Source organism: Notothenia rossii (assembly GCF_949606895.1).
Source record: "Notothenia rossii genome assembly, chromosome: 1".
NCBI classification, from domain to species: domain Eukaryota; kingdom Metazoa; phylum Chordata; class Actinopteri; order Perciformes; family Nototheniidae; genus Notothenia; species Notothenia rossii.
The window spans coordinates 63,910,598-63,936,546 of NC_136912.1; the positions used below are offsets into that span (position 1 = coordinate 63,910,598).

The 25,949-nt window shown below is 44.7% G+C and overlaps 1 protein-coding gene across 3 annotated transcripts; it reads left to right on the forward strand.

Annotated features, from left to right (window-relative positions):
- Nucleotides 1-25,333, forward strand: lrrc40 (leucine rich repeat containing 40). 3 transcript variants are annotated; one of them, XM_079642251.1, is made up of 15 exons: nt 1-148; nt 766-947; nt 2,472-2,545; nt 18,778-18,907; nt 19,004-19,127; nt 19,273-19,412; nt 19,624-19,796; nt 20,015-20,105; nt 20,326-20,371; nt 20,598-20,700; nt 20,774-20,881; nt 20,993-21,103; nt 23,004-23,081; nt 23,191-23,376; nt 24,901-25,333. In XM_079642251.1, the coding sequence occupies exons 1-15, from the start codon at nt 16-18 to the stop codon at nt 25,031-25,033; spliced, it is 1,812 nt and encodes a 603-aa protein (XP_079498377.1). In that variant the 5' UTR covers nt 1-15; the 3' UTR covers nt 25,034-25,333. The 3 variants fall into 3 exon arrangements, with proteins under 3 accessions (XP_079498377.1, XP_079498376.1, XP_079498378.1); XM_079642250.1 differs by lacking the exon at nt 1-148 and adding an exon at nt 155-336; XM_079642252.1 differs by lacking the exons at nt 1-148; nt 20,993-21,103 and adding an exon at nt 155-336.
- The last annotated feature ends 616 nt before the right edge of the window (nt 25,334-25,949 follow it).

Here is a 25,949-nt window from a genome sequence, read left to right on the forward strand (position 1 = left end):
CAGTAGGTAGCGGTAATGCACTGCAAAACTGGTCAGCTAACCGAAAATAAACACTTTACGCAGAAGAAGAATAACTGCTTTTGCGATTGGTGGTGGGCCGTGGGCGGGAAGCAAAGTGGGTGTGGACCAGTGTATGGTGTGGACTTAGGTACATATGTAAACACTTGGCCAATTTCACTACACATACGGACATGTCTCGATTTAAAAGAGCGAGTCAGGGGGGCTCTCTAGCGGGCTTCAAGACAGAGGAGACGGAGCCAACCGTCCCCTCCGGTCTGCTGAAGGCGGCCGGGAAGAGCGGCCAGCTCAACCTGTCTGGTCGGGGGTTGAAAGAACGTAACTGTTTGCATGTTCAAGAGATACAACAAGGGAACTGTTAGCTGTCACTGTTAGCATGTTCAAGAGATAACACAAGGCAACTGTTAGCTGTCACTGTTAGCATGTTCAAGAGAAAACACAAGGCAACGGTTAGCTGTCACTGTTAGCAGGTTCAACAGATAACACAAGGCAACTGTTAGCATGTTCAAGAGATAACACAAGGGAACTGTTAGCATGTTCAAGAGATAACACAAGGCAACTGTTAGCATGTTCAAGAGATAACACAAGGGAACTGTTAGCATGTTCAAGATATAACACAAGGGAACTGTTAGCATGTTCAAGAGATAACACAAGGGAACTGTTAGCTGTCACTGTTAGCATGTTTTAAGAGAATGGGTCTCATATATTATCAACTAACTTATTCATCCATTTATATTTGTGTGTCAGTTCCTAAAGAGGTGTATCGTCTAAACGTTGACCCACCTCTGGATGCCCAGCAGAATGTTTCCTTTGCAGAGTCAGATCGCTGGTGGGAACAGACTGACCTCACCAAACTGCTGTTGTCGTCCAACCAGCTCACACAGCTGTCTGATGACATCAGATTACTGCCTGCACTCATGACACTAGATGTAAGTAACACCCTGAGCTCACTAGTTATAATGCATGGATGCAACCTTATTGGTGCTTTTACTGAGAGACAAAAATGAGCAAAATCATTCATGACAAAGCACATGAAGAATTGCATTGATTGCACAGACAGGTGTTATCCTCTTTAGACAAGCTAATTCTGAAAAACAAAACGGTAGCAGCATCTTCCTGTTTGCACTGTGCAAATAACTGAAAATGTTGCCTTTTCCAAATACGACACACAGACGTTACGATTCCGTTTGGGTATGCGGTACACTTTTGTATGTGTATGTTTTTTCTACATAGTAAATCTTATCCATCTTGAATGTATTGGTTATCCTGTCACAATTACTCTTTTGCTGCTTACTGACCATAGGTCTGGAGTATATCAAAAGAGAAGAAAAGGGAGTGAAAAGGTGCCACCCAAAATGATTAACAGCGATTTACCCACTGTGTGAGCTGAAAAACAGTAGAATCCCAATTCTCATTCATTAGTGTATAATTAAACAGTGGCAGTGTAGTGTGTTGAAGGCCACCAAATTATGCTTTTACAGATAAAATATTATTCTTTTTTAAACAACAACACCAACCAATCAATAAGAAGCCTGGCTTAGTTGCTCCTCCAACAGGTGAAACCCATTGCCGTTGTTTTCTTCCACAAGCCTGAGTAAGATCTGATCAAAAATCTGTCAAGTTATCAAAGCTTCTTTTAAATGAACAATACCACAAATGACTAAGTCAATGACAACAACAAATAAAAAAACACATATGGTGTAAAAACCCTCAAAGTACACCCTGTAGCGAGTAAAAGAAAAGACGTGTCTATGCTGCACTAGAACGCCTCGTTGGAGATTTCTCTTTTTCCATTTTTTTCTTCCTGAGTAAAGTGACGTGACCATACCCAGGTTCAAATGGACCAATCCGTGGAGCTCCCCACAGAGTTCGCCACACACTCATGTGTGTGTGCTCAGGCTGAGTTCCTCGGTGTCTTGCTGTCTCGCAGACCCCACGCAGCAACCAGGAAACAACATGAGTAATACAGCTCACACTGTCCGCTCCTCGAGCCTCAAAGGGCGAAGCAGCGAGCCCTGCAACGTCCCGCCAACACGGCACCCAGACCCCACGCAGTATTCTCATCTGTTTGTCATCACTGGTGTCATTTTCTGGTTGCTAATGCTATTGTAACACATAATCACACATCAGAGCACAGTGGGCTCATAGGGAGGGGGGGGGGGGGGCAGGAGCTCCAACAAGGCGTGTAGGACAGAGAGTGAATACCTGGTGAATACACATACTTTGCAGAGATGCTGTAAGAGAAAACCAATGTGAGTTTGGAGCATTGAACAATGTCAATCTATTCTAGTAGACCTCAACAATGGAATTATGATCAGTAGAAATGGCCATGTCATGGGACCTTTAACACAGTAAATATAAAGAACACATCTTAGTACTTAGAAGTAGTCACTCCAGAGCATTTATCATTTACATTTTTGTTATTAAAATGTAATGTTAATTTTTTCTGGCAGCTCCATGACAACCAGATGAGCAGCTTACCCAGTGCGTTGGGAGAACTGCAGGAGCTCCATGAACTGCGACTCAGGTACACACACACTCACACTCACACACAAAGTGAAGACCTAAAAATAGGAAAAAAAAGACTAGTCTTTGTATTTCTGCATAAATGTGATCATACAGATGTAGCACTTAATTTCAGACTCCAGCTTACAGCTTCCTGCCTACGACCTGCCTAAAACCAGTATAGAGGAATGTTAAGCCCTCCCACTATTTTCCAAGAGGGCGTTGCCAGATTTCAGGTTTTAACCAGGAGATGGCGCTTCATTCACAAATACAGAAAGACAAGTTCTATTTCGTATATGGCTTCGCCCTCTAAGGCTATCGCTATTGGCTAATCCCCCTGCGCCCCCGCGCAGCACTTGTAGTCCACGCCCACCCTCGGGCCTCCTTCCGGTATAAATAGGAAGGAGGCCCGGCAATCTGCTCCCTCTTTTTTTCAGCAAACCAGCACAGTTACTGAAGCACAGCAATTGAGAATCATCATGAGCAACAACTGCGTCCATGATTGTCCCTCCTGTGGCTCTGGGTTCATAATGAGTTATGACCTGCAGAGATAAAAGCAGTATGCGAATCCTGCCGGGGGTCAGAGCACGCGTACGTGGCTCTAAACCAGCAGGTAGCATGCACACACTGCGCTCGTCTCCCCTCGGGCGACAGGAAGCGGAGAACGGACACTCTTGCTGCTGTGGCCGAGGAGGACAATTGGCCCGTCCAGGCTTACGAGCCCGCGGACGGGGCCTCGTGTCCCTGGGGCAGAGTGCCGGGCAGGAGTCCGAAGCAACTCCTGCCCCGCCTCCCTCCACGGTTCACCGTTCGGTTCTCCCCTCCCTCCTCTCCCCCGGACGGGGGAGACAGAGTCGGAGCAGGGTGCCAGCTTGGCGGCCGAACATGCTTTCCCCCTCTGTCACCACAGCGCGGCGGCGTCTGTTACGGGGACAGCCAGAAAAGTGCTACTGGACGCTCCAATCAGCCCGGACGGGCTGTTCGGACCCCAGTTCCACGCCATGGTGGAGTCCATGAAGACGGCCGCGGAACAGGTGGACGGCATTCGCCAGCATGTACAGCTGGCTCCAGTCGGCTGAGCTGCCACAGCGGCACCAACGCCCGCAGCAGCCGCGGCGTCCACGCCGGCCACAGGAGGCCGCAAGCGGAGAGACGCCCACAGCAACCGCCTCAGCAGCTGCAGGGGCTCCATCCCACGTCTCCGCTCCCCCGCCACCCCAGAGACAGGGTCTCCCGGCGGCGAGTCAAAGGGGAGTGAGGCTCCCCCGCTCCTGGTCTGCTCCGCGAGAGCCTCCGAGAAAGCGGAGCCGGTAATTAAGCCGGCTGCCACTAATCTGTTGATTAAGTAGACAGCAGGGCTCCCTGCAGAGGCCTGCTGGTTTTAACCTATCGGTTAATAAACCTGCAGAGCTCGCGGCATTCCCCTGTCCGAGATACGCCTCCTACACACGGTCATAATAACCCATGAGCGCCGGTATAACGCCTCATGTGGACAGCACTGCACACACCTCCACTCATCCCCTGAGCGTGTACACGCCTCATGATGACAGCCGGAGTGAAACGCAGCGTGTGGAGGTTTCCTCGCAGCCCTTTCGCCTCACGGGCAGCGGCGGCAAGGTTAATGGCGTGGCTGGTCACCATGACGACCATTACAGCACATCACAGAGAAGCCAGAACGGGGGAATGAACAGTACTCCAGGCTGAGTGCCCCCAGCGGAAGCGCCCGCAGTGCCACGGCGCCAGGGCTCGCTGCAGAAGCCTGCTGGTTTTAACCTATCGGTTAATTAACTGCAGAGCTCGCTAATTAAGCCGGCTGCCACTAATCTGTTGATTACCAGCAGGGCTCGCTGCAGAAGCCTGCCCGTTTTAACCTCGGTTAATAACCTGCAGAGCTCGCGGCATTCCTCTGTCCAAGATACGCCTCCTACACACTGTCATAATAAACCCATGAGCGCCGTTATAACGCCTCATGTGGGCAGCACTGCACACACCTCCATCCATCCCCTGAGCGTGTACGCGCCTCATGATGAGAGTCGGAGTGAGACGCAGCGTGTGGAGGCCCCCGCGCAGCCCGTTTGGTCCAAGCCCACCTGGGGTTGCCTCACGCCCTGTGTAAACCAGCTGCCTATAACCTGTTGGTTAATAACCAGCCGGGCTCGTTGCTAAAGCCTGGTTTTAACCTGTCGGTTAATACATTTCAGAGCGCGCTAATTAAGCCGGCTGCCACTAATTTGTTGATTAGTAGACAGCAGGGCTCGCTGCAGTAGCCTGGTTTTAACCTGTTGGTTAATAAACTACAGAGCTCGAGGCATTCCTCTGTCCGAGATACGCCTCGTACACACGGCCTTAATAAACCCATGAGCGCCGTTATAACGCCTCATGTGGGCAGCACTGCACACACCTCCATCCATCCCCTGAGCGTGTACGCGCCTCATGATGAGAGTCGGAGTGAAACGCAGCGTGTGGAGGCTTCCTCGCAGCCCTTTTGCCTCACAGTGGCGGCGAGGGCAATGGCATCACAGAGAAGCCAGAACAGGGGAATGAGCAGTATTCCAGGCTGAGTGCCCCCAGCGGCAGCGCCACGGCGCCAGGGCTCGCTGCAAGAAGCCTGCTGGTTTTAACCTATCGGTTAATAACCTGCAGAGCTCGCTAATTAAGCCGGCTGCCACTAATCTGTTGATTACCAGCAGTAGGCCTGTCGCAATAATCGATAAATTGACTTATCGTACGATAAATAAAAATGGACTCGATAACTTTTCTGAGCTCGATAAATTGCCGTTTACATGCGTAGACAGCAGGGCTCGCTGCAGAAGCCTGCCGGTTTTAACCTCGGTTAATAACCTGCAGGGCTCGCGGCATTCCTCTGTCCGAGATACGCCTCCTACACAAGGTCATAATAAACCCATGAGCGCTGTTATAACGCCTCGTGTGGACAGCACTGCCCACACCTCCATTCATCCCCTGAGCGTGTACACGCCTCATGATGAGAGCCGGAGTGAAACGCAGCGTGTGGAGGCTCCCTGGCATGGCTCGTTGACATGACGACCACAGAACATCTTGAGCATGTGCGCCCACTCTTAGTGTTTCTCTCCTCGCGTGTGTCGAGGATACGTCCTGCAGTTCGCCTCTCTCCCCCCCCCCCCCCCCCCCCCCACAGTTCAATGGGATACAGGAAACACTCCTGTCCCTCCAGAAGCTATGTCTTGCGCTCCAATCCGAGCTGCTGGAACTCCTTGAAAGAGGATATTTCCAGATGCAGCGTGTGGAAACTCCCTTGCAGCCCTTTTGCCTCACGGGCAGCGGCGGCGATGGCGTGGCTCGTCACCATGACGACCATTACGGCACATCACAGAGAAGCCTCTCCCCCCCCAGCAGTTCAATGGGATAAAAGAAACACTCCTGTCATCCCAGGAACAGTATCTTTTCGCGGTTTTTCCTCCGCTATTTTTCTAAATCTCGGAAAAGAACGGGGGAGTCGCCCCGTTGTACAATCAATGTGTTGATTTGCACAGACAACAGGCCACGGCTATGGAAGCAACCTCCCTCAATCGCCAGGGAGGAGTACGATCTGTGCAGCTTCTGAACGCAGCCAGGCGGCTGCTGTTCTGGGCGCGCACACATGTTGCTCTTATCAGAGCAATGTATATTCCCGGCGAATTGAACCGAGGGGCTTGCAAAGCGCAGCAGCCATGTTATGCGAGGAGTACGGAGACTCAGACCTGTGTCACGCACACTGGCGCCTCAGTGGGATTTGGCTTTGGTGTTACGCACACTAAGCAAAGCCCCATTTGAACCTTTAGACCAGGTTCCCCTTAAACTGTTGTCAGCCAAAGTAGTATTACTTTTGGCTCTATCAGCGAAAAGGGTGAGTGATTTGTCTGCTCTCTCTGTGGCTCCGTCATGCCTCCGGATCCAAGGAGATGGCAGTTCGGCTGTTTTACGCCCTAACCCGGCTTTTATGCCAAAGGTCATCACAAGCTCTTTAGAGTCGAGAGTGATCACCTTGGATGGCTTCTTTCTCCCTCCTTACAGGTTGGAGGAAGAAGCCACGTCTCATCTCCTCTGTCCTGTGCGCGCGCTGTCTTGCTATGTGGCGCGCACGGCTGCCTTGCGCCATTCTCAGCGCCTGTTTGTGCACTATAGAGAGCGCTCGATCGGGCAGCCTCTTTCTGCACAACGGCTGTCACACAGGTTGTGTGAGGCTGTGTCACAGGCATGTCTCCTCTGGGGTGGAGCCCCCGGAGAACATCAATGCGCACTCCACCAGAGGAATGTCCTCCTCCACGGCTTTGCACGGAGGAATGTGGAGTGGAAGATATTTGCACTGTTGCATCTTGGTCTTCCCCCTGTTTGTTTATTCATTTTTATTTGAGGGATGTCTCCCATTCCTCTCTGACACACCCTGTACTGGGTGTCCTGTCGGAGTGAGTGACGTCAGGGATCCAGCTGGGCGCTCTCCTACCTGTCTGACACGCAGAGAGCTGCTGTTCCCCTTCTATGATCGCTGGACAAGGTGGGACCTTCGTCTCTACTTTCTCACAGCGGCCGGTATGTATTGTTCCCAGCCTTCACCCCGTCGGGAAGATAGGCATGTTTTGCTATGTTCCAGGGACGGTGATGCGCCATTACGCATGGCACAACAGGAATGGGATGTTATTTAGCAGGTGTGTCTGTGCTTCTAGTGCCGGGCGGATCCAGTGGGGCGCAGACTACATCATGCTTCGCCCTTAACCCAATAGCGATAGCCTTAGAGGGCGAAGCCATATACGAAAAAGAACTGAGGTTACCTACTGTAACCCCAGCTTCTATGAGTAAATGGCGCAGCCCTCTAAGCGCTGGGCCCCACTGGCTCTACGAATAGCTGAAGAAAAGTTAATTGGTATGGGAGCAGATTGCCGGGCCTCATTCCTATTTATACCGGAAGGAGGCCCGAGGGTGGGGCCCACCTTGCGGGTGGGTGTGGACTACAAGTGTTTCAGTGCTGCGCGGGGGCGCAGGGGGATTACCCAATAGCGATAGCCTTAGAGGGCTGCGCCATTTACTCATAGAAGCTGGGGTTACAGTAGGTAACCTCAGTTTCTTGGACTTGCAGTTGTGTTTTGAAGAGCATTTGAACACATCAATATTTTAGATCAACTAAAGTATATCTAATCTTGTAATTCAATAATATATAGTCTTTATATATTAAATAATCATAATAATAATAATGTAAATGTTTACATTACACTTCTTTATTTGTTATGTTCATACTTTTACCTTTACAATCGTTTGCTTTAATATGCAGTATATTTTTGTGTTTGCTTCCTCCTGCTCCCTTTCGGACACATACTGTATGATTTATTATTATTATTAATATGAAGATATTATTAAGATAAGATAAGATGTTACTTTATTGATTGAACATTTTAGTTTAGAGTGTGCTGTCCCACGGTAATTCAGAAGGCTCACTGGTCACATTCCGACCATTATTTAAAAAAATAGGTGCTTTCACACCGTCTACAGCTTGATTTGTATAGAGGGAGCTCTGTGGCTGAATGGCCAGTGATTAGGTGCGGCGCATTTATCATAGGTGATCAGAGCTAACTGCCTGCCGTCAGATTTCATTTAAAAAATAGATCTGATTTTAAGACTATTTCTGCGCTCATAAAGAATGATAAGAATAAGAGTAATGGGTATTGAACTGGTTTAATTAATTAGTGAGTTTATTTAACACTAGAACCGAAAATTGGGTCAATTTGTGTGATGTGTGTTGTGTGTGTGCAATGTAACTTTTTTTCAATAAAATATTAAAGTCTCCCAGTCCGTGACATTTCCTGAAAGTGTGTTATGTAGCACCCTATGTTGTTAAAAATTGCATTCTAATAGCGGGATTTGACGGGTTTAGGTAGGCCTATACAAAAACCTCTGGCGGTTCTAGTGTTAAGGTAATTAGGTACAGTAGAAGCCCTTTTTTATCAGTAACGAATTTAGCAGTTGAACATAAAAGTCAACTAACTGAGGGTCACTTGCAATTACAGTGTTGTGTCTAACTGTAAGCTTTTCACTCAGAGTAACCTACAATTAATTTAGCTGCTGGAGAAGAAAGATCAGGGGGGAGGGGGGGAGAGAGCTGTGGTTGATGGGCCATTAGTTGTGTAAATACACAGCTGAGAGCTGCCGTTTCATTCACATTGTTTAAAAAACGGTAACAACGGACTATTTGGGATCCTGATCTGCCGACGAGGCTCCATTAAAATATAAATATTTTTAGTGAATTACTGAGTTTAGGCACGTTAATAACGTTTTAATGAAGTTGAATACAGTATATTCATGTGTCAGTGATTTCATGTCAATTTGGCAAACATAAATGATCGTGGTGAAGATGATTAAATTAGGTGTGTGTGTGTGTGTGTGTGTGTGTGTGTGTGTGTGTGTGTGTGTGTGTGTGTGTGTGTGTGTGTGTGTGTGTGTGTGTGTGTGTGTGTGTGTGTGTGTGTGTGTGTGTGTGTGTGTGTGTGTGTGTGTGTGTGTGTGTGTGTGTGTGTGTGTGTGTGTGTGTGTGTGTGTGTGTGTGTGTGTCTTTCATGAAGTGAAGGAGGTTTTCCTTCTATAAAGCAGCAGTGAGTGTCACGGACATGAATTCTTAGATCAAGGCAGACTGGTGCACACACTCTCCTGTCCTGCCAGGCGACACGCCCGTTCTAAGCCATGTCCCTCACTCCTCACATCCCTAGCTGCATCCCCACAATGTATTGTTACATCGTTTCAGATGTTATGTGCAAACTTGTCACCTTTCGGCGAAATTCGCCGTTTTGAATCCAAAATAGGTCGTTTGTGTGATTCATGTAGTTCTGCAATAAAAATATATTTGGGGTATGGGGGGGTCTGGGACCCGGAGTAACTGCGGCCGTGAGCTGTTATGTGCCATCATGACACGCATGGTGTTCTTTTTTTATATATTGTAATGAAGTGCGAGCTGTGTGCTCGAGTCTTCCTGCCTGTCGGCTCTGCTCTCATGGATGTATAATAAGGCTCTGCTGCTCCGAGATGATGGTCTAGCTTCATCAGCTACATTACCTACGGGTGCGTTCGTTAATATTAACTGTGCGTCCGGAGTCACTGTGGCACAGACTGGACCGCTGGTGAACAGCTGTTAGAACGGGCCATTCAGGTGTTCAGAGCAGAGCTCCCTGTCGGAGCGGCAGAGCGTGATGTGAACTGAAAAGTTTTTCTGTGGCAATATTATTTAAGGAATCGTTGAGCTAGCTAGCTAGCATACATGTCACTATCTGCTAACGTTAGCTTTAGCCTTGTATTTCTAAATTTTTTTTAGGGGTGCACCGAATGGGAAATTCTTGGCCGAAACCGATACCGAAAATAGGAAACAGTTGGCCGAAAACCGAATGCCGAAAGGCCGAAAATGATTAATAGAAATATATAGATATAGATATAGATAGATATATATATATATATATATATATATAAATATATATAATGTATACATTTTTTACCAATGTTGTTCAGCTACCTGATTATGGAAAAATAAATGATTATGGCAAAACTTAACTTAAATAATAATCATTATTATGGGTCCATAAAACATTTATTCAGCACTTTTGAATGCATATAGTACATTAATTCCAAGTCAAGTGCATTTTCTTTTCTCTGTAGGATAACTACAACAAAGTGCATTCAGAACAAAGCCAAGGTGCTTTAAAACTGCATACACATCTAGGCCAATAGGCCTACACCACAATAGTGTAAATAAAGACTGTAACAGCCAGGCCTTCAACAACAACAAATGCACCTATACATTTGGTAACCTAACGTGTCGTTGTGATGACGTAATCAAAACGCGGCGACAAGCACGGCGCGCGACCATGCTCGCGGCTGGCTCACAGCCAACATGTCTGCCGCTTGGAGATATTTAAAAATATCAGAGAGAGAGGTGCGGATTGCGATTTGTAAAACGTGTTCAGCTGACATTTCTCGAGGGGGTGTAACTGCAAAGACTTTCACCACTTCCGGATTACTCCACCACTTGAAATCAAAACACCCGGACAAATATGCGGAGTATGATCAACGTAACCCTGTTCTCTGACATTCGGTGATATTTTTTCGGTGCTAAAACCCTTTCGGCCGAAAGCCGAAAAGGCCTTTTTAACCATTTTCGGCCGATAATATTCGGTGGCCGAATATTCGGTGCATCCCTAGTTTTTGTTCATAGGCTATAAACAGAGGTGGTATAAGTGTGTGTGTGTGTGTGTGTGTATATATATATGTATGTGTATATATATATATATTGTACTTGAGTAAAAGTAGAAGTACTCAGATCTTGTACTTGAGTAAAAGTAGAAGTACTCAGATCTCGTACTTGAGTAAAAGTAATAGTCCCAGAGTATAGGAATACTCTGTTACAGTAAAAGTCCTGCATTCAAAATGTTCCTCAAGTAAAAGTAGAAAAGTATTATCATCAAAATATAGTTAAAGTCGCGACAGTAAAAGTAGTCATTGTGCAGATTGGTCCATTTCAGAATAATAGATATGATATGTTTTATAATGATTGATCATGAAAGTGTTCTCAAAGCTGGTAAAGGTGCAGCTAGTCTGAATGACTTTGTATACTGCAGGGTAGCTTGTGGATTTACTCCAGGTGGAACTAAAGTCTGATTTAACACTTGATTATATTTCACATCATTCATCCACATCTGTAAAGTAACTAAAGGTATTAAATACATGTAGGGGAGTAGAAGTACACCATGTACCTCTGAACTGTAGTGGGGTAGAAGAACAAAGTAGCAAAACATTGAAATACTTAAATAAAGTACAAGTATCTCAAAATTGTGCCCAAGTATAGTACTTGTTGAGTTTATGAACTTAGTTACTTTATAAAGATAGAAAGACTAAGCCTTGCACAGAGGCATGAAAATACATTTTCAAAATGCTCAACAGTGCTGCCAAAATTATAAACTGACTGCTACACAATTTAAAATAAATGCTTTTATATATTTCTATTAGATGTGACTCTTTGGCGTTTCTGTTATTATTAACACTGCTGCTTTAGTTGTTCTGCTAAAATCCTCTGTTATTCCTCATTTTAAAGCTGATATTCCGTGGGGTGGGGGAGCCGGGGGCTCGGATCCTTGTCACCTTTTTCATACAGATGAGTTTGCATCCCAAAGCCTCAGTCACCTTAATTCATGTAATAAAAACATCTCAGGTCAGTAAAACTCAAAGCTAAATGTGCAATACCATGTTCAGCTATGTTACTATTTATAATGTTATTGTTGTTACATCAGAAGATGTACATATTGGAATGATTTCTTAACTTACAGTAGGCAATTTTTTTACAATGTGTGTTGGAAGGATTTATTAAATTACTATGAATATTAGGGGTGCACCGAATGGGAAATTATTGGCCGAAACCGATACCGAAAATAGGAAACAGTTGGCCGAAAACCAAATGCCGAAAGGCCGAAAATGATTAATAGAAATATATATATATATATATATATATATAATGTATACATTTTTTACCAATGTTGTTCAGCTGCCTGATTATGGAAAAGACATGATTATGGCAAAACTTAACTTAAATAATAATCACTATTATGGGTCCATAAAACATTTATTCAGCACTTTTGAATGCATACAGTACATTAATTCCAAGTCAAGTGCATTTTCTTTTCTCTGTAGGATAACTACAACAAAGTGCCTTCAGAACAAAGCCAAGGTGCTTTAAAACTGCATAAACATCTAGGCCAGTAGGCCTACAAAAAAATAGTGTAAATAAAGACTGTAACAGCCAGGCCTTCAACAACAACAAATGCACCTATAAGTGCATGCATACAAATGTGCAAACTGGATAAATCCACATGAATGTAACTATTTACAAAATAAATTACAATTGAATCTCAAGAATCTGTAAATAAGACTGTCTGTCCTCATAAGCAAAGTAGTAAACATTGTATAAAGATACATAAAGTGAAAACTGGATACAAAATTTACAATTTACAATTTCAAGAATCTGCAAATAAGGCTGTCTGTCCCATAGGTCTGTCCTCATGAGCAATGTAAACAACATTGTATCATTTAGATACCGAAAGTAGAATATATTGAACACTGTGCTGCTGTCATTTCCCCCTAATAATAACCTGAGATGGTGAATTATAATTCACAATGAAAATTGTTCAGGAAAGTGGGTATAGAGTAGACATTGAGAACTAGATAAGCTTATGATAAGCCAGCCTTGTCTACTTATTAAGGAAAAGTGGGAGGTTCTTTTTAATGAACAGTAGCTTCTCTGCTTTATCAGCCATAAGTCTGTTCCTCTTCTCATCAAGCACATGAGAGGCAGCGCTGAAGAGTCTCTCGCTGTCAGTGCTTGTGATTTGATCTTACTCCGCATATTTGTCCGGGTGTTTTGATTTCAAGTGGTGGAGTAATCCCGAAGTGGTGAAAGTCTTTGCAGTTACACCCCCTCGAGAAATGTCAGCTGAACATGTTTTACAAATCGCAATCCGCGCCTCTTTCTCTCATATTTTTAAATATCTCCAAGCGCCAGACATGTTGGCTGTGAGCCAGCCGCGAGCATGGTCCCGCGCCGTGCTTGTCGCCGCGTTTTGATTACGTCATCACAACAACACGCTAGCTTACCAACGTAACCCTGTTCCCTGACATTCGGCCGAAAGGGCCTTTTTAACCATTTTCGGCCGATAATTTTCGGCGACCGAATGTTCGGTGCATTCCTAATGAATATTGTCATTGTTGAAGAGTTTTAGAGAAGGATGAACTATAAGCCTGAATTAAACAACATTTTACAGTGCATGACATTAAGGATTTTGGGAGATGGCCCTGTGGGCCATCTAAGCTAATTTACAGATGGCCCTGAGCCCAATAGAGATTGCCCTGAAAAACGCGTGCGGACGAAATGCCACAAAGGGTTTGGGGGGCCTCCCCCTAGAGCATTTCGATTTTTGCAGGTCTCAGATCTATGCTGTCTGGTGCATTCTCTAGACTGAATTATAAGATGAACCAGCACAATATTATATTGTAAAATTTCAATGTTATTCTTCATTTCACTTGTTTGTTTGTTTGCGTTTGCGTTTGCTCGCTTGCATGCCCTGCATAGCTATAAGAAATACTTAAGTTGTTGGTCAAGACACTTTCCATCTGATGAAGGCAAATGCCTTCCCAGATGTAAAAAAGTAGAAAACATTACATTCAGTTGTAACTGCCAAAACAAACATTATTTACACTATTATGGCCCCTGTTAAAAATGTTTGTAATGTTATCTACTGTAAGTTGGTCGAACGAATGCCTCCTCATCCGGAAGCTGACCGAGCAGACCCGAGCAGCAGTCGAAAGGAGCCGAGCGCATCCACGAAGCATACAAAATGGGTACGTCAGAGTTCCCGGGTTATGGCTAGAAAGGATCCGTCTAGTGTAAATATGACGTCACGTTCTCGTTGTAACTCTCGTTGCAATCGGAGCGGATTGGAAACACATCTACAGCAGTAACATGCAGCAACATACACATTAATGCAGCAGCAATATTAATAGAGAAACATCAGACTTAATAGTAAAACACTGCAAGGGAACATTTTATTGCACCAGGAGCTATCTTGGGACTTTTACTGCGACAACGTTGACTTGCCTGTGAATAAAAAATAAACCATAGTGTTGGTGATCTACAGTGTTGTCATTCTTCTTTGAACACCAACAAGACCGCTAACACCCTATTTCAACAATCACACTCCCTGTCATTGACATAATTAATAGATAGTTTAGCTTCTCACCATCATTTGCTGTGGCCAACTGATGTTAACGATCATAACTGAAAGGCTGCCTGCCAAACGTAAACATTCAGCCACGTGACATTCAGCCAAACTCTCGCGAGAGTTTTACACAAGACGGGTCCTTTCTAGCCATACCCGGGGAGTGGGGAGAGAGCTGCCGTTTCATTCAGACTGTTTAAAAAACGGTAACAACGGACTATTTTTCTTAGTGGATGCTTGTCAATTTAAATCAATACAACAATTTTTTAATCAATAAAAACATTTTCTAAATCCATAAAAGCATTTAAATTAATATTGGGAGTCATGTCGTTACTTTGTTAAGAATGTGGCCATGTAATAAGCGGGATAATTTGCAGCGAAAATAACAAGGCTCTGTTAAAATATACATATTTTTAGTGAATTACTGAGTTTAGGCACGTTAATAACATTTTAATGAAGTTGAATACAGTATATTCATATGTGTCAGTGATTTCATGTCAATTTGGCGAACATAAACATAAATGATCGTGGTGAAGATGATGATTAAATTAGGATTAAAAATCGAGAGCCGGGCATTTCCTCCCGTTCGTTTTTTTTTTTCGACAAACAACATTATTTTGTTAAATAACAACATGGTAATGTTTTGTATATGATTACATGTCTCTTATTTAGCACAGAGTATGATATCCGTGGCATATGGATCTTAAGAAAGTTCCGCTGTACATCCAGCGTACTGTATCTGACTTTATTTCACATGAGCTCCAGTGTGGAACCCCACTGCACCCCCTGGTGGATCAATGATCCATTGCAGCTGGCTTCATTATAATTACATTTATCTATCACAGGGGCGGTCTCAAGTCAAGCTGGAGGTTTTCCCTTGAGCGAGGGCAGATCACGTACCAATCACGGCCCTCGCGTTTCAAACTGTCTGAAATGAATCGCTACATCTGTATCTAAGTCATAAAAATACATGGAACTAAAGTAACACCAAACATGACTAGTTTTTTTTTTTAAAAGGTACTTTTTGTGAATGATGCTCTTCTAACCCCTAGATTCCACCGGGTCCGTCTGCGGGGCGTTACGGCTGCGCCGCAGTTTTGGTCCGGCGTCATACCCTACCGGGCGCATTTCAGAAGCATTTCAGAAGCGGAGCGTCTTGCCTGCCGGCTCGCAGTTTTTGTTGATTTGGGCATATTTCCTGGACAGGCTACTTTGTACAGACAAAGTTAATAATAATTGTAATATCCCAGTTATAAACGACATAAATCAAAGATGTGTTGCTGTATTTTAGTGGTAAAAAAATGCATTCATCATCATAATTATTCTATATATACTCTTTTACACAGTGTCTGTAAACCGGAGGAGAACGCTGGCATTTCTCCTCCTACTTGAAAGACTACGGAGGGATAGGGTCTGCAAAATTAGTTTGTGTGTGTGTATATATAGGCTATTGTAGTGCCGAGAGATAGGGAGCCAGAGGCGGTGCAAAAGGGTACTATATATATATATATATATATATATATATATATATGCTCTGAACATTCCACTTCCTGCCTGCCTTACCTTATTACCTTACGGCTGCGTCGCGTAGAAAAATAGACTTCAATCCTATTTGTAGGGGAGCCAAGCGGCGAGACGCTTCTGAGCCGTAACGCGGCGCGTCTGGTGCAATAGCACCCATTGACGGGAGTGGCCGCGATCCTTGCGGACGCCGCGGCGCGGCCGTAATGCGCCGCAGACGGACCCGGTGGAATCTAGGGGTAAGTTTAATTATGTTGCCAAGTTAAGATACACACACGCACACACTGTAGCCTGCATTACTTTTCCTGATTTATCACAACCAAAAATATTTGTCATGACATTTAACAATGTTTCTTTGGATGCAAATCTACCTTAAAGGTCCCATGACATGCTTTTCCGGTTATTACCCGTCCCCTTGTGTGTTATGTAGCTTTTTATGCATGTAAACGGTCTGCAAAGTCACAAACCCTCAAAGTACACCCTGTAGCGAGTAAAACTCTTAACACAGAAAAGACCTGTCTATGCTGCCCCAGTACGCCTCGTTAGAGATTTCTCTTTTTCCATTGTTTGCTTCCTGGTCACGGTGACGTAACGATGAACAAATGGACCAATCCGTCCAAATGGACCAATCCATGGAGCTCCTCACACATACACACTCACTCAGCCTTATCTTTTCTCAGCCGTGCTACTCCGGAGTTTCGCTGGCACACACACTCACTCAGCCTTATCTTTTCTCAGGCTGTGAGTGTGTGGCGAACAGCCTGGCAGTGAGTGTATGTGTGTGCTCAGGCTGAGTTCCGCGGTGTCTCGCAGAACCCACGCAGCAACCAGGAAAGGACACCAGTAATACAGCTCACACTGTCCGCTCCTCGAGCCTCAAAGGGTGGAGCAGCGAGCCCCGCAACATCCCGCCAACACGGCACCCAGACCCCACGCAGTATTCTCAGCTGTTTGTCATCACTGGTGTCATTTTTCTGGTTGCCAACGCCATTGTAACACATAATCACTGATGTTCTGCTGTAACAGTGGTGGATTCATCAGAACAGAGCGGGCGAGCTGACCAATCAGAGCACACTGGGCTCATAGGGAGGGGGGTCAGGAGCTCCAACAAGCCGTTTAGGACAGAATACTATACACAGATGCTGTGTGAGAAACCAATGTGATTTTGGAACAATGTAAATCTATTGTAGTATACCTCAACAATGGAATTATGATCAGTAGAAATGGCCATGTCATGGGACCTTTTAAAGTTACAGTGGGGCAAAAAAGTATTTTGTCAGCCACCAATTGTGCAAGTTCTCCCACTTAAAAAGATGAGAGAGGCCTATAATTTTCATCCTAGGTACACTTCAACTATGAGAGACAGAATGGGGGGAAAGAATCCAGGAAATCACATTGTAGGATATTTAAAGAATTAATTGGTAAATTCCTTGGTAAAATAAGTATTTTGTCACCTACAAACAAACAAGATTTCTGGCTCTCACAGACCTGTAACTTCTTTAAGAGCCTCCTCTGTCCTCCACTTGTTAACTGTATTAATGGCACCTGTTTGAACTCGTTATCAGTATAAAAGACACCTGTCCACAACCTCAAACAGTCACACTCCAAACTCCACTATGGCCAAGACCAAAGAGCTGTCAAAGGACACCAGAAACAACATTGTAGACCTGCACCAGGCTGGGAAGACTGCATCTGCAATAGGTAAGCAGCTTGTTGTGAAGAAATCAACTGTGGGAGCAATTATTAGAAAATGGAAGACATACAAGACCACTGATAATCTCCCTCGATCCACGCAAGATCTCACCCCGTGGGGTCAAAATGATCACAAGAACGGTGAGCAAAAATCCCAGAACCACACGGGGGGACCTAGTCAATGACCTGCAGAGAGCTGGGACCAAAGTAACAAAGGCTACCATCAGTAACACACTACGCTGCCAGGGACTCAAATCCTTCAGTGCCAGACGTGTCCCCCTGCTTAAGCCAGTACATGTCCAGGCCCGTCTGAAGTTTGCTAGAGAGCATTTAGATGATCCAGAAGAGGATTGGGAGAATGTCACATGGTGAGATGAAACCAAAATAGAACTTTTTGGTAAAAACTCAACTAGATGTGTTTGGAAAAGAAAGAATGCTGAGTTGCATCCAAAGAACACCATACCTACTGTGAAACATGGGGGTGGAAACATCATGCTTTGGGGCTGTTTTTCTGCAAAGGGACCAGGACGACTGATCCATGTAAAGGAAAGAATGAATGGGGCCATGTATCGTGAGATTTTGAGTGACAACCTCCTTCCATCAGCAAGGGCATTGAAGATGAAACCTGGCTGGGTCTTTCAGCATGACAATGATCCCAAACACACCGCCCGGGCAACGAAGGAGTGGCTTCTTAAGAAGCATTTCAAGGTCCTGGAGTGGCCTGGCCAGTCTCCAGATCTCAACCCCATAGAAAATCTTTGGAGGGAGTTGAAAGTCTGTGTTGCCCAGCGACAGCCCCAAAACATCACTGCTCTAGAGGAGATCTGCATGGAGGAATGGGCCAAAATACCAGCAACTGTGTGTGAAAACCTTGTGAAGACTTACAGAAAACGTTTGACCTCTGTCATTGCCAAAAAAGGGTATATAACAAAGTATTGAGATGAACTTTTGTTATTGACCAAATACTTATTTTCCACCATAATTTGCAAATAAATTCTTTAAAAATCAGACAGAGATTTTCTGGATTTTTTTTTTTTTCTTTTCTCATTTTGTCTCATAGTTGAGGTATACCTGGGATGAAAATTACAGGCCTCATCTTTTTAAGTGGGAGAACTTGCACAATTGGTGGCTGACTAAATACTTTTTTGCCCCACTGTATGTGTATTTAGGCATCATTAAACACTAAGAAAGAAAAATATAAAACAAGTTCTGGCCCCACAGGGCAGCAGCATATAGCCCTGAGTGGGGACACATTTTGAAGGGTGTTTGTCCTCCTGTGTCCCAGTCATAACCAGCTGAGTGCTCTGCCGGTGGAGGTGTACTCTCTGAATAAGCTCTGCAGCATGACACTGCAGCAGAACCGTCTGGAGAGCCTGCCAGAGGAACTGGGACAGCTGGAGAACCTGACCCAGCTGGTAACAACCACACATACCGTCAAATATAGAGACTCCTTCTATTCTGCTGTGTGATTGGTTGACCTAAGTTAACTGTTCGTTGTGATTGGTTAAAAGGACCTGTCCAACAACCTTCTGAAGGACCTCCCCTCAAGCCTGGGCCGTCTCACCTCTCTGCAGAAACTCACTCTGAGTCACAACAAGCTCAGCGTTCTGCCTGACAGCGTGGCACAGCTCAAAAGTAAGAAAATACTAAAAACCTTGTCAGACTCACAACGGATTGTAAAAAGGAATTTACAACTCTGGAAAGTTATCATAAAAGCAACTATTGTAGAAGGAATCGCAGTAATGGCAAGGTGTGACTGACTCCTCTCCTGATGTCACAGATCTGAAGCTGTTTGACTGCAGCAACAACCAGCTGACTGACATTTCCGCCAACCTATCAGAGATGCTGGCTCTAGAGCAGCTCTACCTCAGACACAACAAGCTCCGCGCCCTCCCAAAGCTCCCTGCACCCGCGCTCAAGGTAACCATAGCAATAGCAGAGTTTCCCCAGGTGGAGTTATAATGCTGACCGAGCTTTCTGATCCATCCTCCTGTTATTCATGCAAAGGGGAAGCACAACATGTAGTCCAATGCATACGAGTGTTAGAGGGAAAGTCCTCACAACAAAGTGGACTATGATTTTATGTAATGTTTGCAGTTTGTTTAATTCGGTGTTGTCTGTGTGTGTGCAGGAGTTGTATGTAGGGAACAACCACATTGAGAAGCTGGAGGCGGAGCAGCTATCCTGCCTGAAAGCCATTTCTCTTTTAGAACTCCGAGACAACAAAATCCAGACTCTCCCTGAACAGATCTCCACACTGAGCACGCTCACACGCCTCGACCTCACCAACAATGACCTCAGCACGTAGGTCACCAATGGCACCATGAATCAGCTCTAAAAAAAAAAGAAGAAATCGTCATTGAAAGCAAAGCACTATTCACTAGAAAACTATTGTGGACACATGTTCACTTCCTTTCAATGATGTCTAGATGTTAGGTGATATAATCTGTGTGGTATGTGTAAGCCATGTTCCAGATCAAATTAGACATTTATTAACGTAATGTGAATCTTTCTCTGGTCAGTCTTCCAGCCTCTATCAGCCTGCTGCCTGACCTGAAGGTGCTGCTGTTGGAGGGAAACCCTCTGAGAGGAATCAGGAGAGATCTGCTCAAGGTAGGACACACACACACACACACACACACAGTGAAACATGAATTCACACTAGAATTCACTGCTGAACACACTATCTGACAGATCAATGATTCGCCTCAATGCTGCGAAACATTGTTGACGGCATATCAGTGAGATCTCTTTACTACAACTGTGCGTTTACATCAGCTGCTCACATACATTCAGATTCATTTTCTAACAGCTTCTGTTGTCCTCACCACAGAAAGGAACCAATGAGCTTCTGAAATATTTAAGAGGAAGAATTAAAGGTACAGTTCACCTTTTATGCTAACTCTCAACTGTTTTCTCTACTAAATCTAAAGGGGGCGTTCATGAGACACAAATCCTTCGCTTTGGAAATTCGGAGAGCATTTCTGTACACAGACATATTTCATGGTTACCATCAGTAATCATGAAATCACACCTGAAACTTTGAGATGCATTTAAAGTCGACTGGACCTTCTCATGCTTTATCTCGCTGTGTGTTTGTTGCAGAGGAGCCTGACCAAGCAGAGGAACAACAGACGGCCATGACGTTACCCAGCCAGGCCAGAGTTAATGTCCACAGCATTAAGACTCTCAAGTTACTTGATTACAGGTCAGTTAACAAATATATTTATATAGTAAATGATTTTTGTAAAATACATTTCTGAGTCTTGTTTTGTGTTTAGTGAGAAGCAGGCAGCGGATGTTCCTGAGGAGCTGTTTGATGCTGCAGCAGACACCATTGTCACCTCTGTGAACTTCAGCAAGAACCAGCTGACCTCCATACCCCCCAGGTACACACACACACACACACACACACACACACACACACACACACACACACACACACACTCTCACTCTTATCGGCAAGTGTATGAGATCACTGTGTGTCGGTGTTCCTGTAGGCTGGCAGAGTTTGTCTCTTCTCTGTCAGACATCAATCTGGGTTTCAACAAACTGACCTGCTGCTCTCCTGACATCTGCAAGTTCCTGCAGCTGACAAACATTGACCTCAGGTACACACACACACACACACACACACACACACACGGACACACATTTAGAGAAGAATAGGATGAGCACTAGGGTTGGGAACCGAAACTCTGTTCCAGATGAGAACCGATAAGGAAATGCCGGGTACCCATACAAAATACACAATTTCGGTTCTTATTAACGGTTCCTAAACACGGTAGACCCTGTATTCCACCGGGTCCGTCTGCGCCGCGGCGACCCGGTGGAATACAGGGTAACCAGCGGCGGACTGGCCATCTGTGTGTTCTGAAGAATCACAGAACGGCCGGCCGTAAGCAGGCCGTTGACGGCCGGCTCGGTTTGCTGACGACCGGCATCGCCCTTAATTTTTTTAACGGCATCATGTAAGTTGCGCTGACAGGCGCCCTCATCCCCCGCCCTCCCGTAGACAGTTCACGAGCTCAGTCACTTCATAACACCAAAGATGGATCACGGTAAACGCTCTAAAGTGATGCTCCACTGAACTAAAAAAGAAAAAGACAAGGCAGAGAGCAATGCCTGTGGCAAGTGAATAGTTTGCCACAGGCATTGCTCAGTTAAAATAAAGCACAGTTATTGTGTAATACATTTGTATTGCATGTATATTTTTTATTTGTAAAAATGGCAGTTAAAGGCGGGGTAGGTAAGTTTGAGAAACCGGCTCGAGATACACTTTGTTATATTCCATGGAATGCTCTTAACATCCCGATAGCAATGAATATCTTAAGGCCCTGACACACCAAGCAGTCACCAGAGAACTCGCCGACGCCGACTGTTGCGTCGCCGTGTTCTCCTGCGTCTTGGCCATGTGTCGCACTGGAACACACCGCAAAGACTTCAGCCAAGCACGTACGAACTGCACATGCGTGAGTGGCCATAACTCTCCTTAGCAGCAGGCGGCGGTAGTGTGTATTCGTCATTCAAAAGAGACAACAACCGGAAGACAGAGAAGAAGATCTAAACAAACAACAAATAGCGTGTGCGTTCCTTTTTCACTCTCGTCCATCGAAAACATGTTTCGTGCGGTACTGGAGCTATCAGCCATTGGAGTGTTGCTTGTGGAAGACATTCTCAAGCAACCGTTTCGCTTCTCATGCACTGATTCGCTAGCTGAGCAGCCAATCAGAGTGATTTCTTTGTCCGGCTGCCTGTGGCCGACGCACGTTCGACTCAACATGTTGAACCGAACGTGCGTCAGCCGTGAAAGGCCAAATAAGGCTTGTCACGGCCGACGGTGTGGGACACACCAAATTGAGTTTGGGCGGCAGGGCACGCTTCGTGGTCTGACTAACGAAAACGGACGATTTTGGCCTGGTGTGTCAGGGCCTTTAAGTGCTTTGACAAAAAATCCATTAATAAATGTCATCTGTGGAAGCCGTAGTACTGTAAAAAGCACGGCCAATCGTTTTAGCCGGCCCGGCTAAAATAACTGGATGGCCTACCTGCCTTTCAGCCTTCCATCTGTGCACAAACTTATCTCGTGCCCTCATTGGTCCTGTGCGCGCGGCGTTTGTGTGTGTTGGAGGAGGGGCTCTGTAAGGAAGTGGCAGAATTTATCCGGCTGTGTATTTTCAAATTCTACCTTACTCGAGCTGGTTTCTCCAAAATTACCTACCCTACCTTTTTAAAGCTTAAAAATAATAAAGATATTTTTGTTATCTAAACGTTTGACCTCTTTCTTTTTGGAATCGAAACGGGGAATCGATAAGATCCGGAATCGATAAGCAGAATCGGAATCGATAAATTTCAGACGATACCCATCCCTAATGAGCACGCCCCCCCTAAAGACTTGAGGGTTGTCCACCCTAGGAAAGATAAAATAAAAAATACATCTGTTGCGTTGTGATCCCTCTGATTTGAAGACTGCATTCATGTCTGAATATGTCCCGCCTCTTTCTTTTCCAGGAATAACCAGCTGACTGATTTACCGTCTGAAATGAAAGACTTGACCAAACTGCGGTCTGTTACCCTCATTTACAACAGGTGAGTCACTGTGATGCTACTGTCAATCACATCAGCTGACCAACCAGTAACATTCTGGATGAGAGAAAGTAGTGAATGAGTCCACTCAGTGTCTTCTTACTGATCCCAGGTTCAAGTCCTTCCCTCAAGTCCTCTATGACATTGTTTCCTTGGAATCGGTGTTGCTTGGTAACAACCAGGTGAACGGGGTGGACCCTCATCGTCTCATGAAGTTGATTAATCTGTCGACGCTGGATTTGTCCAACAACGACCTGCTGAACGTCCCCCCTGAGCTGGGCCTGTGCAGCAGCCTCAGGTTGGTCCTGAACATCGTCCCCTCATGTCTCAATGTCTCAGCTCTTTGTGCTCTGTTCTGAAGGAGCGTCTCCAGTAGAAGAATTGGTTGCTGGTCAACATGTCCAAGAAGTTTTCAATGGCCAAGACAAATTGGAGAAATTCCAGTCAGATATTATCTGTTTATATTATTGAGCTTACAAACCATTGATAGGAAAGCTATTCAGACAATGACATAATTGAGACATGTAGATTTATTATCTTATTGAAAAGAACGCTGTTTTAAATCAAATTTAAAGTTCATCGGACTTAATCTGTAGGAGGAGTTTATTAAAGTACGGCACCTGAAAAAGGGTTAGGGTTAGAATCGCCAAAAAACGGAACATGAAATTCAAAATGGCCAACTTCCTGTTGAGTTTATGGTACAGCTTCAAGAGGCTTTTTTTGTGAATGTTGAAGGTGGAGGCTTTTATGCCCAGGTCCAACCCCCTCATTAACGTATTGTCCACACGCTTCCGTCGCGTGCTTCAACAGAGACGCTTCCCATTCACTTTGAATGGGGGGACGTCACACTTTGCTGAACTGCATTGTGCTTCCATTACTTCACTTCGCCCAATTCTGGGTCCATACCGGCGCTCCAGGGTCTGGTTCTGCTGTGCGTTTTTGTGATGTAACGGTAAAAAATTGCAGAATTCCTCCACGGGATGCCATTGCCATTGTACATCACTCAACCCGCGAAATACACACAATCAGTACATAGCTAGACCCACGAATTTGCGGGCACAGCTGTGTGTGTGTACATATAGTCAGTTTCATTGCCGTTCGTAGTAGAGTTGGCAGGGTATTTTTATTTTAACTCTCGTCCCAAAATAATTTTTTATCCTCCCCGACCCTATTTTTTCCGACGACGGGACTTCCTTAAGCTCGAGCCCTGCGTTGCTCGCGCTGAAAGTTGAGAAAAGTTTAACTTTCAAGCTTCGACGGAAGCGCCAGCCAATCAAATCATATGCCAGTACAAGCGCAAGCCAATCAAACCGTGTGCTTGTGTGTCCGTGGCGGGAGATTAATGTGATTGGTCGCACGCCAGACACGCCCACCGGCAAGCTTCAACATGGCGGAACCGTGTGGACGATACGTAAAACTCAATGTTTGTTCGCCAAATATGTAAAAATATTTTAGGAAATAATAATCCTAAAAAACAGTTTCAATAAGTCCTCCATAGCTGCAGAGCGCTCTTTTTACAGTGATGGCATCTTGTTGCTTGGCTGATACCAACTTTCCAACCTATTTTAAATCTACTTTCTTTGGACATCATGACTGGAGATATTATATATCTGTTGTACTTCGACTGGATTTCTCGATCAAAGACCTGTAAATTCCAGCTAATGAAACATTACTCTGTTTGTGTTTTTATGATGAGCCTCAGATGTGACCAGTATTTAAACTGCATCATAACTCCTTCAGATGGTTTCTTAAGTAAAGTCTTTCAGCTCTTTACAGAACTTTAATGTGAAAAGGGCTCAATATGTTTGTTCTTTATTTGTAGGTGTCTGAGTCTGGAGGGGAACCCTTTCCGTGCACCCAGAGCAGCCATCGTGGCCCGAGGAACGGACGCAGTGATGGAGTACCTCCGCGGCCGCATTCCAACAAGATCTCCGCTCACACCAGTTTTTTTATAAATGCTGACATTTAAAAGCATGAACCAACAAACTCATTGTACAACAGGAGGCCATCACACAGTTCAAAGTTTCCCTTTGAGGTGGATCCATATTCCGTGATGTGTTGAATGCTTATATATATATATATATATATATATATATATATATATATATATATATACACACACACACACACACACACACACACACACACAGTCTATGGCTGAATGTGATGAATATTTTTCTTGACAATCGAACTACACATGACTGAAAATAACAAATGACAACACACTTTCAATAAAGTTTTGAAGTCAAGCTGTAGCATTCTGTTGATCTTTGTAAGACAAAGTGGTGGAACAGCAGCTGCACTAAGGGAACAGGGCTGAGGGATTATAGGGTCTGAGGGAGCATGGGTCTAACACAGGGGTCTGCAACCTTTTTGACCAAAAGAGCCATTTTGCTCCTTTTTCCCAAACATTTTTTTGTCTGGAGCCGCAAAACATATTTCATAGCTTGATAGCGAATAAAGTTGTATTTATTGTTATGTCAGACAAAAACTACAGTTTTTTGTATTTATTGGGCTATTTATAACATTATATAAAACTGTTAACCTCTAATAAGAAACAAAGAACTCCTATAAGGAGAATGAAAAAATAATACACAGGCCTACCTTAAAATAAATTAAACACAGCACTTGGGGAGTCCTCTGCACATTTGAAGGGAAAAAAAATATTAAAATGGGCCCACTTTGAAATAAATAAAACATATAGCTGCACCCTAAAAAGAGTTAAAGGTAGGGTAGGTAAGAATGGAGAAACCAGCTTGAGTGCGCTAGAATTTGAAAATACACAACCGGAAAAAATATGCCACTTTCTTACAGAGTTCCTCCTCCAACATACACGAACGTGCATCATCAATGAGGCCACGAGATAAGTTT